The sequence below is a fragment of the Lepisma saccharinum genome, chromosome 1, assembly GCF_977018435.1.
Source record: "Lepisma saccharinum chromosome 1, izLepSacc3.1, whole genome shotgun sequence".
NCBI classification, from domain to species: Eukaryota; Metazoa; Arthropoda; class Insecta; order Zygentoma; family Lepismatidae; genus Lepisma; species Lepisma saccharinum.
In genome coordinates, this window is record NC_139229.1 from 153,154,965 (window position 1) to 153,170,756 (window position 15,792).

The 15,792-nt window shown below is 36.3% G+C and overlaps 1 protein-coding gene across 1 annotated transcript in view; it reads left to right on the forward strand.

The window, feature by feature from the left end:
- LOC146002681 (F-box only protein 33-like) overlaps nt 1–15,792 on the forward strand; it is a 53,516-nt gene that overhangs the window by 22,910 nt on the left and 14,814 nt on the right. Inside the window, exons 5-6 of the mRNA XM_083140645.1 lie at nt 4,280–4,472; nt 11,009–11,133. Coding sequence (XP_082996771.1) covers nt 4,280–4,472; nt 11,009–11,133 — 318 coding nt within the window. The remainder of the gene's footprint in view (nt 1–4,279; nt 4,473–11,008; nt 11,134–15,792) is intronic.

Consider the following 15,792-nt stretch of genomic DNA (forward strand, 5'->3'; position numbering starts at 1 on the left):
TCTTCTGACATAACTGCCATATTGCTTGGAATAATTACGGAAAAATCCTCCAAAACTCCTTTCATTAGCTTGAATCGATCGCCTATTTGTGACAAAATTGGATTCAATGCATAAAATAAAAATAAGCTCTTCCTAATATTTTGTTCTTCATTTATGGCTACACTTCATCGAAAAACTTGGTTTTCCCTTTGGGACGCTGTTCTCTACTTGCAATGTTCATATTATCGCAGATCTGTTTGCATTTCTCAAAAGCGTTCGTCACAATTGTTTCCCGATTGGCAGACAGAAAACTTTGCAGTCCCTGTAAGTGACTAACACCTATATCTACTGTAAGAGACTTTTCTTGTAGCCATAGGTTAACGTCGTTTATAGATCGAAGAATATCAGCCCAGCAGAATAAGAACATAAGAAAGTTAAACTTCTTAAGGCTGTGTAGCAAGCATTTGGCACCGTGTACTGTTTCGGGTGACTCTTTTGAGAGATCACATAATTCCTCCAAAGCTGCACAGACATCCAGAAATTGGGTACTTAGAGATTTTACTGTGTTTGCTTTTGAAGACCACCTAGTTGCTGATTGACTCTTCACAGTCGTGTGGTTTCTATTTCCGGTGCTGAAGAATCTTCGTTAGCGTCTGTGGATTCAACATTTTTCTTGAAAAACTTCCGATAAAATCGTTGCACTTCTAATGTCCTCTTTCTCTCTTATCTTCTTTCTTTTCCTGTTTTGAGCCCCAGAAAGTTTTCTTGGAAGACATCAGTTATAATAATTACACAACTTCGGATACACACAGCTTCATCAAAAGCACATTGACTATACAATAGTCCTCGCAAAGTGAGTGTATAGTTTGTAGTAGCTACATCTAAACTAGAATAGCATGAGTGCTTTTGTGAAGTTATGAGAGCGTCAATTCTGATTCCCTTTTGCCTGGTTGCTGCCTTTTGTTTCGCAAATTTTGTTTATCGTAATGCTCTGAATTGGGCCATTGTCGGTCGCATGTGAGAACGCAGCCACTACTGACAAAGATCAAAGACGTCCGAGTATTGTGTCTCGATGCCAAGCAGCATAGACTTTTATTTATTGTTGTTGTTCTAAGTGACATGTACTCTCCTCCTGTACACCTTTTAGCTATTTGAAAGCTGCCTGGAAAGATCATTGAAAGAGCCAAAAACCATCACGACGTATTCTTTTAAATGAAATAGCTTTTTTGAAGAGGAAAATTTAGTACAGTTGTTACGATATGCAGACTGCAGTTTACACCAATAGTATTTTTACAACTGCATACACTATTGGAACTATTCACTAAGAAGTTGTAAAACACTCCCACACTTACAAACAAATAATATATATATATATATATATATATATATATATATATATATATATATATATATATATTCTTTTATTTGTTTAAAAGAAGAGCTTTAATCGAACGCAGCGAGCAAAAAAATCAAATCAATATCTTTGCAAGCTGGCAATCATATTGTTTTAATAGGGTGTCAAAACTTTCGATGGGATCGCATGCATCCTTTATTACAAGTAATTTTCAATGTTCTTCTTCTTGCCGTTCGGCGCCCCCTTCCATCAGCACCTGGGTCGACCGCCCCACTGCCCCCTTCCCCATTAGCTACGGCTTTGATCATATACATTATTGGCTTGTAATTAAGAGGTCAAGGGGCTAATTGCAGTAGTTCTGATCAAAGTACTGTGTACATATATATAGTGTGTCCGGATGAAAACATACCAATAAGAAATTTGAATAACTCGGCAACCGTTGGTGATAGAAATGTCCGGTTACGTTTATTTGGAAGAGGGAATCATATAATTTTATGATAAGCAAAAGAAAATTGCAGTACTCACTTCAGTAGATCTCAATGTGAGCTCCTTTGGTGGCTCGACAAACATCAAGTCGGTACGCAACCTCAATCCATACGTTGCACAACATTTGACGTGTCGCAGACGTACATGCATTGATAATTCTTTCTCGTAGATAGTCCAACCCTTGCACAGGTGTTCGGTAGACAATAGACTTGACATACCCCCACAGAAAGAAGTCCAGAGGAGTCAAGACTGGTGACCTTGGAAGCCATTTAATAGGACACCCCCCCTCCCAATCCAACCGTCAGGGAAATGGTTATGTAGGAAGTTCTTGACACAACGGCCATAATGCAGGGGGGGGGGGTCTTTTTGGAACATGTACCCATGAGGTGTACGGGGTGCAGCATACTGTTCTAACATTTCAAAGTAACTAACTCCCATAACTGTAGCCCCTTCAAAGAAAAGAAACCCAATTACAGAATCTCGTGTCAAACCACACCACGCATTTAACTTAGCGCTGTCGCGTTCATGTTCAATAACTGCATGTGGATTTTGCTCACCCCATATCCTGCAGTTGTGAACTCACATGTCTAATTGATTTGCGCGAACCTCTCTGAAAAGCTTCCTTTACTGCAACCACCTTCTCCTCGCTCACATGCTTCTTACCACTGACTTTCTTGCTCAACAAAGAACCAGTTTGCAGCAATTGTTTGTGCCATCTAACAATGTAATGACGATCTGGTGGTTCTTGTCCATATTGTTGCCTAAATCTCCTTTGCACTGTTACAGGGGACTTCAATTCCGCAAACCAAAAACGGCACTCAACTTTCTGACACACAGTAAATGACGCCATTTCACTCACTGCTCAAGAACAAAGCTGCATATGCGGGTACTCATGTTGCGTTGTTGTTGTTGCCATCTGTTGGTAAAAAAAATCGAAAAGGTAAAGGTAAAGGTAAAGTGCTCCCCTGTGCTTAGCACAAACATAACAATTTCATAATTGGGAAAGAGAGTCGCGGTAGTATATAAATACGGAGAAACTAGTACTCACTTAAACCGAGAAGCTGTTTTTTCTTTTTCGATTAATTTCAGTGGCCACTGCCACCATCCTCGTTGGAACTTGCTGTACTGTTGTTTGGCATGCGTCTTTTGTTTGTAGTTCTGTGGCTGCCGCTAGGTGCGCTGTTGTTAACTGTGTGTCTGGGTCTGTGTCATCTGCTATTTCCGGGCGATAACTGTTGTAGTAGGGGAATCCAAGTGTGGTGCACTTGCCCGCTATCGATGTTTAACTTGTGTGGGAAGTGCATTATGGCATGCGTTTCCTTGATTTTGGTGTCTACCATTTTCCTGACAATTGGATTGGGATGGGGGTCCTATTAAATGGTCTCCAAGCCAAGATCGCCCGACTTGATTCCTCTGGACTTCTTTCTGTGGGGGTATGTCAAGACTATTGTCTACCAAACACCTGTGCAAGGGTTGGACGATCTATGAGAAAGAATTGTCAACGCATGTGCATCTGTGACATGTCAAACGTTGCGCAACATATGGATTGAGGTTGAGTACCAACTTGACGTTTGTCGAGCCACCAAAGGAGCTCACATTGAGATCTACTGAGGTGAGTACTGCAATTTTCTTTTGCTTATCATAAAATTATATGATTCCCCCTTCCAAATAAACGTAACTGGACATTTCTAACAACAACGGTTGCCGAGTTATTCAAATTTCTTTTTGGTATATTTTCATCCGGACACATGATATAGCTGAGAAAGTAGTGCTGTTGTTCCTTTAGAAGCTATAAATACTCGGTTGTGCATGGTCCCAGCCCTGACTTTACACATAGAACATGGAAAGTGGGTGACACTGTTGCTGCCCTTTTCATTTGTTCAGTTTGTATGAGGAAGTGAAAGTGCCCATGTTTTATTTTTATGTAGGTAGTCTGGCTTTCATTATATGTATAAAATTATAGCCTCCTCGGTGGCATCGTTGCCCAGTAATCAATGGATCCCGGGTTCGATACCTGGGGAGGCACATGGTGGTTAGGATCCCACTTTAAACTAAACTGTAGGCCCAGTCGCTAAGATTTCGAATTAGGCATTTCAACTTGAAAATTAAGGAAAATGGACGTCAGTGCAAGAAATCTTAATAACGGTCAGCAGACTCCAACTTCAAAGAAATTTTACAGGAGCAAGATGGACTTAAAGGAACATAACTCCAGAGGAACATAACTCCAAAAAGTGTGGTGTTAGGTTTTTTAAATGCATCTACTTACTATGAAGGTCTTTATTTGGAGTCAGATCGACATATATCTTCCCCAAAATAAGTAAATTGAAAGTCAGGGAATTTTGTTTTTGGAAAATTGTAGACACCTTGTTATAAGTAAATCTTGTTGTGCCAGTTAATTAGTGATGTACGGATGCCAATAATAGATATTGTAGCTATTTTTGAGTTATTTTTGTTCTTCAGGTGAACATTCATGCCTTGCATCGCTTGTCAACTTGGTATGCCAAAACCCTGAAGTCTTTGTGGTGGGTTGATTCCTTCGGTAGTCCTGGTAACAATCGTTTAGTTGTAGTAAGTGATGTGGACGAAACCCAGCCAGATCCAATCGTTATGGCTGCCTGGAGGTGCACTCATCTAGAGGAGATCGTGCTTATAGGTAAGCCTCAAGGATGTAATTTGACATTATATTCTCATTTATGCTGTATAATTTGGAAAATACTCAATATTGATAGCAGGGGTTGCCTAATACAAGCTTCCTGAATAGTTCTACCAGATAACATGGTTGACTTTTTCGAAACACAGGGAGATTAAAAAAAGCACAACTCAAACTTTGATCATGAGAGTAATTTGATATTGGCTATTTTTCATTTTAAAGAATATATCTATATGTGGATATATTCTTGTTGTCTTACCAGATTATTCGTACAGAATTGTCTAGAAATTACTGAAAGTTGATCTTGGTGAAGTATATTCTACATTGCCTAAATTCAGAGCATTGAAATTTTATTTCTGAGTGCCATTTGAGTCTGTTTCAACCATGAGAAGTTGTGTGCAATACTTAGATGTGTGAAAATGTTTTTTCTTAATTATGCACCTTGCATGTTGATTTTTCTCATTTAGTATCCAAACACAGTTCAATTAAGAGTAATGTGTGTTTTTTATTGTAACAGATTAACTTCTGTGTAAATCATTGTTAAACCCAATACAGTAGTTGGGCTACTGACAGCACCGTTAAGTGCTGCTGAAATGGTGGTAATTAAAGAGGAAATCTACAGGTGACTTAACGTAAATAAATTGCTATATTAAAATCTGATCTGTAGCAACGTTACCTTCACAGAATCATGCGAAGCACCCAACAAATTTACTTCATTCATTTATAAAATTTCGTTAAGTGTTATTTTTATCAATACTAGTATTTCAGTAAATCATCGAGGAAAAAACTTGATTGATTGATTTGCTTTATTTTACTTCGCTTCTTGCACCACTTTTGGCTAATTTGCGAAAATGGGGATGAGTGATGACGTGATGAAATTGATGAATGGACACTCACAAACATCCATGCCCAGACCAGGATTCGAACCCGGGACCCCTGGCCTCGTAGCGCGATGTGGAAAACACTTGATTACTGAAATTGGCAAAATACTCTGTTTATATATTGCACCAATCCCATGGTATATTTATACACATATATACTCGAATTCAAGATGACATCGAATCCAAGGTGCACCTGGAAAAAAAGTACACATTTTATTCGAAAAAAATACGGTATATGACACCAGTGTAGTCATCTTAAGGAATAGATTTCCGTAAAATCTGTTCCAGGGTTGGCTGAAGCTGGATGCATGATATTTACAGAAACAAACAACAAATGACTTATAACACCATTAAGCCTTGTTTCGATGATATGAAAAACTCAATATGCTGACCAAGGCAGAAATTTATTTTATTATAAAACATAAACTAGACGTAACGTTTCAACTTTCTAGCAAGGTCTTCTTCACACTCTGCACCAAGTACAAATGTAACAAGGTGCAAAACAGGATGACATATATACACAAACATTACTCCCCTCCAGACTATATACATAGAGTGGGATGAGGCTAAGCAGATAGGAAGGGAGAAGAGAATACTAGTGAGAAAATGGAAGGAGGCAAAGGAAATAGAGAAGAAAGGTGAAGAAGACACAATGAACTCGAATGGGGGACTGAAGATAAACAAAGAATGGAAGAAGGTGTTAGAAAGAGTGGAAAGGACAAGAGAGAAAGAGTAGAGAAGAAGGAAGAAGAATGAAGGAAAAAGAGAGCGAGATAAAGAGTCCAACCACATTCTAGATTGAAGAAAATATGTTTAGCCTTGTAGGTGAAAGTACAGTTGACAAGGGAAAGCCACCTGCTAGAATGTTCCATAACAACTTTCTAATAGTCTGAAGGGGAGTAATGTTTGTGTATATATATCGTCCTGTTTTGTACCTTGTTACATTTGTACTTGGTGCAGAGTCTGAAGAAGACCTTGCTAGAAGGTTGAAACGTTACGTTTAGTTTAGGTTTTATAATAAAATAAATTTCTGCCTTGGTCAGCATATTGAGTTTTTCAACAAATGACTGCTCTTCAATACCATAAAACTCCCGTTCCCACAGTTTGAAAAAATAAATACTGGAAAAATGCAGGTAATTTTTTTTTAAAAAAAAATCAGTTTCCAGAAATTGTAATAATTGGGCATCTCCCACTGTAAAAATAAGTAAGTACATTGTGAATTTCTTTCAAAATTTTTGTCATGATCACAGTTATAACTAGGGCCCGGGACTTTGTCCTATAAAATATGTATGTAATTATGTCATAAAAATTGAAAAATATGTCATCAGAAAATTTCAGAAATATTCCTAGGAAAGCCAAAAATATGCTCAAGAGTACTTTCGAATTTGTCAGTGTACAGGAAGTCTGCATCTTTCAGGAAAGATCAACTAGGGTGGGGGTGGGGTATTAAGTGAAGTCAGAATTCCTTTAACTGAATAATGTAGTGGGAAAATACTGAAAATATCATGAGAATCACTGCAATTATCCTAAGTTTCATTTACTATTATTATGTCAGATTTACACCTTTGTGGAAACTAAATCATAGTTGGCAGCTCGCTACAGCTCTGGTAAACCTGGGCAATCAATACACAAAAACTTTTTTAAGCAGGTCTTAACTATATAGAATCTGAAAAACAGCATACAAATTTTTTGTCAGAACATGTCACTCAATATTAGTTCTGTTCCACAATGCACATATCTTGTGGCAGCAATCAGTACACAAATAACATTTTAGGTGAATTTTAAGTATATAGGATTTCAAAAACAGCCTACAAAATTTTTCTCAGAGTAAGTTACACTAAATACGTTTCCATTTCACAATGCACTTAATAATCTTGCCACAGAGGTTCTGGATAAAGAAAAAAGGGAGGAGGAGGTATTATTGTTCTGTAATAAGTTAATAAGAAAAGGTGACATCTGCTTTTAATTTCTTCGTCCATAATTTTCTTATCTTGCCATAGATAATATAACACTATCTGCTGTGCTAAAGATATGAAAAATTAATTATAAAATTACCGATTACACTGGTCTACAAAAAAAATATTTGTGAATGTTACAAGAACAAAAGAAGCTGTTTCTAGAAGTTGCTGAGCCCCTGAATGCAGATCTAATTTCAGAATTTCTCCATTGGGCTCAGATTTCCTGTAAAAATGTTTTTTTGTATTTTCCTACCTCAGCCTATGTTCTATAGGTATAGGTCGAAAGGACTCGCTTTCATAAAAGTGCTCCAAAATATAAAAGGTAATAAATCTGTGTCAATATAGAAAGGAATGAAGTAAATGAGTAACATGAAAGTGTATAAACATATCTAAAAATGTTTCCTTCCCGATTTCCTACGAAACTTTGCCTCGGGAACATCTCTTCATAAGGTCCAGCAGTAGTCGGACAGCATTGCAACACTCCATTTGCCTTGATACCACTTTTCCATTAGAGCAATGTCTTTGTGAAACCGTTCACCGTGTTTGTCACTAACGGCACCAAGGTTAGTTGGGAAGAAGTCCAGGTGATCATTCAAGAAATTTAATTTGAGAGACATGTTGCATCCCATACGTTGGTATGATCTAATTAGTCCATGTACAATATCGCGATACTTCTCTGCTTTATGGTTGCCTAAAAAGTTTTTACATACACTTGTAAAAGCATTTTTCAACATCTGTTAAATGTTGAATGAAATTCTCATCATTCATCAATTCCCTTATTTGAGGCCCTACAAATATTCCTTCTTTAATTTTGGCATCGCTGATTCTTGGGAATTTCTGTTGCAAGTAGATGAATCCTTGTGAAGTTCTGTCCATGGCTTTCACAAAGTTCTTAATTAGTCCCAATTTTATGTGCAGAGGAGGGAGATACACATTTTTGGGGTCAACAAGAGGAGTATTCGCCACATTCTTCTGTCCAGACACTAATTCACTGCGAAGAGGCCATATTTTCTGTCTCTGCTGTCCCACTCGCATAAGAAGCAGAAATGCTTTGTGTACCCAAGCTGCATGCCAAGCAGAATTGCAATTACCTTCAGATCTCCGCATATATTCCATTTGTATTTCTCATATTGGATATTTGTCAGAAGCTGTTTCAAGTTCTCATACGTCTCCTTCATGTTAACAGCATGAGCAATTGGTACTGATGGGAATTTGTTTCCATTATGGAGAAGTACAGCTTTCATACTAACTTTGCTGGAATCGATGAAAAGACGCCAATCGTGCAAACTGTATTCATGGCCAAGACAATCCATAACGGATGAGATGTCTCCTTCGTGGGAGAAATATTCTGAGAAAATTGTATGGCGGTCACGAAAAAACAGACTTTTGTATCGCAAGCGAGGAGATTCCAACCTTTCAGTTGCGATGCTAAAAGTTCAGACTGTTGCTTAGACAAATGTAAATCCCGCGCAAGATCGTTCAGATCCCCTTGGGACAATAAGTGTGACTCCATTGATGAACCGGACACTTTAAATGTTGGGTCAGCAGTTTCTTCACCTCTTGCACTTTCTTCCCCGTGTTGGTCACAATCATCTTCACTCACAGTCACATTCTCAGGAGGCTTTGGTACCGGCAATTCTTCATTGTGACATACAGGTCTCATGGCTGATAGTAAATTTTGGTACTGCACAGTGTTCCTTGTTTTCGACGTGATTCCAGCTATTTTGGTCAGGCAGAAATAACAGTCTGTTGTGTGATCTGATGGTTCCCTCCAAACCATGGGAACAGCAAACGACATGTGACGTGATCCTTTTAACTAGCTTGTCAGAAGTGTAACACAGGTCAAACAGCATATGTGGGGGACCCATGTTTTGTCTTGGTCCCCAACTTTACACCCAAAATAAAGTTCGTAGCACTTCTTTATAAGAAGGGTAATTCGTCGCTTTTGTGACTTAAATGTCAACTCTCCACATATATAACAAAACGAATTGGTGCTATTTACGCAGGTACGAGGCATTTTCTTATGCACTAACACTACACACGACTTCTGAAACTTCAAATCACAACCTAATCAAAGGCAGTCACTTCCCACTCAGTCAGAACTCACAATGCTGAGACGCAGGTGACAACAAACAACACTGTGATTCTATGTGTTCGGACATGACTCATCGACAGTGTTGCCATGCCTCTCTTATTCATGATTTGCTTTGTTGCAATTGGAGGAAGGTCCCTGGCCTTAGGAACGTGTTGGTCATTCTATTTTCATAAAATGACTGTTATTCAACAATATCTGTAGAGTAAATATAGGTTAAACCACAGCCCAATAGGCAAAATTTTCATGAACTGCATTAGGTACAAGTTAGTGTGTAACAAGAAAACTGAGCCCGATAGGAAAAAACTGATTTCATTTTTTAATTCAGCACCATCGACATACCTTAGAACACCATTCACATTTCTTGTAACAAATTTCATGTTGACCAGTGTTATATGCAAGACAGTTATGATATGTCTTATTACGAGAAAATTGAAGTTGTAATATGTTGTAAAAATGCAAAATTGGTAAAATGTGTCAAGATATGCCTTATCAAGTTCATAATTTCTGCTGATTTTCATCAGATACGTGAAGATCTCACCCCAGTATTTGATCCGATGCCAAATAAAAAATATATTATCACAAGAAAGTTCCGGGCCCTAGTTATAAGTAAAACATTTCAGCAAGAAACATTAAAATGTAAAAACCCAATTATATGACAAGTTTTCAGTAACATTACACATGTTTCCTTGAAAAACTATTTTCTCAAAAAGCCTTCATTAAAAATGGAAATAGTAAGCATTATGTTTTGTGATTTGAGTATGTCATACCATCTACAAATGAACAAAAAAGACAGAACTGAAATGTCATGTCTAGTTTTGGAGAAATGGCAGGTTAATTGCCCCCGTGCAGTGGTTATATCAACTGCCCATCTGTAGTAAAAAATACTATGGTGGTCAATATATCATCCCCCCCGTTATATATAAAGGTTAATAACTAAGAATAGTAATTATCACACAAAAGCGTACTGCAGTTCATATGATGCACCAACTTAAAAAGGTTTTTCGTGCTCAGTCCCCTTCACCATGTGCACCTCTGGTTGCACAAACAACATCTAAATAGTATTTCAACTGGGTCCATATTCATCATGGCATGTTCCTGTCAACAGTGGCAGTGACATAAGTTACTCTGGCATTTAAATCATCAAGATTAATGACTGGAGTTTGGTACACTTTATCCCTGACAAAACTCCTCCAAAGAAAAGTCCATGAGTGTCCATTAGAGGACCTAGGAGACCAGGCAATCATACCATCTCTAGCTATCCAATATGCTGAAAATTTTTGTGATTTTTCAAATTATGCAGTTCCTGTCACCTGGAATAGACAAAACAAGTTGTTATTAACCTGAGACATTTTTTAAAAAAATTGGTGCATCATATGAACCACGGTATGCTTTTGCATGCCAATTGCAATTAATTTTATATAAATTGCAATTAATGTTATTTTATTAGGGTGTGCAGTTGTAAACAACCTTTATGCATACTTTGTATGTATCTGCATACGAAGTGAATTTTAACCATCTTTGTGCTAATCAACGTTACTCTGACAAATATATTTGCTTATGATGCAGATTTTGCCTTCTATTAAGGATCTACATTTTGTCTTTCAGGCCAGAAATATTATGAAGAAGATTTAATTGCCATTGCAAGACTAAGAGGTGCCAAGTTGAAGCGTTTAGATATAGCTGAGGAAGATTTAATTGAGGGGCAGGAGTACAGCGACAGTGTGGAATATGTAAGTACCAATCTTTTATACCAGCTCTACACCAAGTGTCCTAAAAATAAGTCATGCATGTAACATGATAACATCAAAATCATGCAAAATCTAAAATTGATAGTAAATACAATTGTTATATCTGGTGACTATATCAAGTTACACATTTTTTTTTAATATTTACAATTTTCAAATGTCTATATTAATATCATGAAAGAATCTAAAAATGACAAATACAATTGTTACATCTGGTAATGATATTAAAGAGGATAAAGAAGTTGGGAGAGGTATTCCTTGTTTTATTAAATTCTTGAATAAGATCTCCCTTTGAATGGTATAAAGTGGACATTGAAATATAACATGATGAGCATCTTCCTGGTCTAGATTGCACTTGCGCATAGGTGAAAGGTGAATTAACCAGGGTTGCTACGCGACAGGAAAACCTGGAAAACAGGGAAAAGTCAGGGAATTTGGTTGGTCAGGGAAAAGTCAGGGAATTGTGGATATTTTCTGGAATTTACGTGCATTTTGGAGTTGCAGGAGAACCAGTTACAAAACGAACGAACGGTTCAGAAACTTGTTCCTCTCGTCATTATGACTTCTAGTCTGTTACGTACAAAATTATGATTCCTTCACATTTCAATTCTATATTTATTCACTCTCGGATCTAGGTTCTTGGATCCGTTCATTTTGCGACTCGTTCTTGTGAACCTGTTCAAAACCAGAATTTGGAGAGGCCTGAGATTTTTCCTAAGAGAACAAGCTACTCAAGACAAAACCTACGCACCAGCCATCCTCAGAATTTCTTGTGGAAAAAATGTTGCTTTAGCTTTGTGTGTGGTGAGGAAATTTTCTTTCTGCAAGAACACACCCGTTCGGAACCCATTCTCTTTTGGTACGTGAAGCGGAGCAGGTTGGTGTTCGGACAGTTCATTGGTTTTGGATCTGCAATAAAGCTTGAAGAGCAGAATTTTACGTAACTGTCTGTGTTTGACATCACACTGGATGGGTGCGGACGCCGAGTAAAAACAAAGCGACTCACTACTTCGTTCCCCCCGTGGACCTGTTCTGTGAATTTGAGTCCTTCGTTTGCGACCCGTTCAGGAGCAACCTGATCAACTAGTTCATTTGCTCATTGTAGTAGTTTTTACATTGCAGAGATGTGTTACACCCCATAAGTTAGTGATTTTATGCAGTATCAGTGACGTCATTATTTGAATATACACGTGTTTTGTACATGTAGAACGAATTTATTTTTTTAAAACTGGTGCGAAATGGAGGAATTAAACGTAAGCTGGTCACACATCGTTGTTAGGTTAGGAATGTTGGTTTCATGCCGATAGTAATTTTACGTATTGTTTGCGTGTAGAATGATATTATGCTGAAAAGTGGTGAAAATGAGCCCAAGTTCCTTTTGTTTTATTACGATTTCATCATGCTACAAATGCAACTTTTACATGGTTCGGTTTTGTTTTATGTCTGTTAACACATACTTCAGAGTTTTAGCGATTACTTAAGATTTTGTGGTTAGGTTAGGAAGGTCAGGTTTGGTTGTCTTAGAATTAAAATAATGACCCTGAATGTACTCTACTAAGGTTCTGATTTATTTCTACATTCATTCCCACTAGTTTACGATACTTACTGTCGCTTGTCAACCGGAGAATACCTTGTCCATGGGAAGCGTGTATGATTGAGTAAGGTCATTTTGAAGTTTTTTTTTTCAACATAAATAACTTTTTTCGAATCCAAATAGTGCTCATTATTTTAAGGAAGGTTCAAATTTCGTGTCACGATGATTGCCAAAATTCTATGATAATTAGTTTTCCTGCTAGGAAAATTTGAAAAACAAATCATAAAACATTCGGAACTGTTACTTTTTAAGACAGATTTCGATGTTTTCTGTAATATAAAATTGGTTCCAACAAGTGGAAAACTCAAATAATGGAGATATTTGATTCCTAAGTATGGCCCGCGTATATTTTTTTTTATTAGGTGTATGGTTGGTCACATGCCTCATTCTGAATTTCCGTAATATGTACTATTTTCAATAAATTAAAAATATTAAACTTATTGCATATTTTCTAAAGGTACATGACCTAATTTTCTGTTTCTCATTTGTATTGATATAGGCTAATTGAGGTTGTATACAGGTTACATTGTAAAGCTTTGATAAGTGCCACAATTTTTTAATGATTTTTTACACCACCTCAATTGTAATGACTTAGTAAAAATGGGGAAGTACAATAGTTATTTATTTTTTCATTGAATAGCATTATATTAATTACTTGGTAAATTTTCAGCTAATAACTGTGTATATTCATATTCATAATAATTAACGTGCCTGCATATTTAATTGAAAAACATGAGGTTCCAAAGCAAAAATCATGACAACAAACATGTCTGGAAAAATTTTATTTCTGGTCTGGAAAACCTGGAAAAGTCAGGGTAGCTACCCTGATTAACAACATTAATTTTATATAAATGGTGATTTAAATGTGTGTGACCTGATCTCAGTCTTCGTATTAAAACTAAAAACTGTCTGGGTATATTAATTGTATGAACCTACAGAGTCTTATTGTTTAAATTTAGTACATTTTTATATGAATGACCCATATATGTAAATTTTTGTTTGACCCATATCTCACAATCTTGTTGAATTTTGTTTTTAACTAGGGCTAAGCTGATACCGATACCGATGTATCGGTATTGGCTGATACCATGGGTATCGGTATCAGTAAGTGTCGGTTGACACTAGGTTTATATCCTAGTGTCCCAATAGAAGGTGGCACAGATGCATTACACAGATGGCTTATTGAGATGAAGGTTAACCCAGTAGAATCATGGGAAATGGTTCGATGGTTTACTGTATGTGCAAATTACAATTACTTTATATTTGATGACAAAATCTATCAGCAAAGTAATGGTCTATCAATGGGAAACTCAGTATCTGGAATCATCTCCAGCATTTTCCTTCATTACATAGAATCTCCAATTGTTAATGCAATAGGTGCGGAAATCAAACTCTACATCAGATATGTAGATGATGTGCTAATTATTGCTAAAAATGAGAACACCATCATGGACGTATTTAAATTGTTAAATGAATCACATCGTCGCATAAAATTCACTTGCGAACCCATGAATAACAATGTAATTTCTTTCCTTGGTCTTCAAATTAAGACAACTAACTCAACAATTCAAACATCAGTCCATAGGAAAAAATTAGCGGGGGAAAAATACATCCATGCCAATTCAGAACATTCGCGTATAACAATGGATAACATATTTTTATTTTTTTTCCTGAGAGCACAAAGACTATGTTCTAATAATGAGGATATCAAAAATGAAGAAGAAAGGCTTTTTAATATAGCAAAAGAAAATGGCTTTCACATTAACAGAATAAACCAAATCAAAAAACAAGTCGCAAGAAAACTAAAGGAAAAGAGAAATACAGACAAAGATGAAAAATCTGTTGAAAATAAATTTGTGTGCATTCCATTCCACAAGGGATTCTCACATAAAATTGCAAAAATTTTTAGAAGTTTTAATTTCAAAATTGTTTTTAAATCACCAAGAAGTTTGGAATGTACATTTAATGAATTCAAAATGAGAAAAACTCTACCAGATGTGGAAACCACAGGATATAATTTGTTCATTTTCAAAGGATTATGTAGGACAAACAGCAAGGAAAATGGCAATAAGATGGCAAGAACACGATTTGGACATTATAAATCTAAACCCAAGAACAGGTTTGTCAACTCATATCATCGAAGGGAAGCATTTAATAAAAAGAGAAGGGTTTTTAAAAATATTAACGGGAAACACAGAGTTGAATGTCTGGGAAGCTTCGTTCGTTGCAAAACACTGAAATAAATTAAATAATGAAAATGGTAATATAGATCCAGTATGGAGTTTTCTTTTTCACAAATGGAGTAAGCCACCATCTTTAAAATTTAATGTAACAGAAAACATCAAAGGACTTCGTGAAAACAATGATGAATTTGAATTACCTGATGATATTTGGGATTCATAATTTAAAAAAAATCTGAAATAAAAATAAAACAGACTGCTTTTTTCACTGTTAAGTTGCTATATTACAACAATGTAACATTGACAACATCCATTATATAACTGATTATTTTTGTTTAAAAAATTACTAACCATTGTTATAACTGTATCTTTCGTCAAAATGAAAATAAATGTCTGATGAAAGGAGTGTGTGTTCTCCTGAAACGTCACAAAGAAAAACTGTTTTCTTATGCTTGTAATAACTGTAAACTACAGGAAAATAATTCAATCTTTGTTTATTAAGCATTGAACATGAACTTCTTCATGAATTGGACTTCGATGATATAGATGAATTTTCGGCGAAAAAGGCAAGAAAAGTGTGTGTACTATAAGTGTTAAGCCTTTGAGAATTTTCTTGAAGAAAGTGTAGTTACTACAATTTCCACAATGAACCTGTCGGTAATTGTCCAGTAGATGGACCATGCATATGTAGTGACATATTTACTCTTAATTGTAAATAATATAATTTATAATAAATTATGTACGTAAGTACAGTCTACTGCTCAGTTCTCTGTTTCCGTCTGAACCCCGTTAGTATTTACTATATATTGTAGTTACGGTGTTCGCTCTTCATAATATACTGTAGAAATTTAGACGCAGAATTTTACTGCT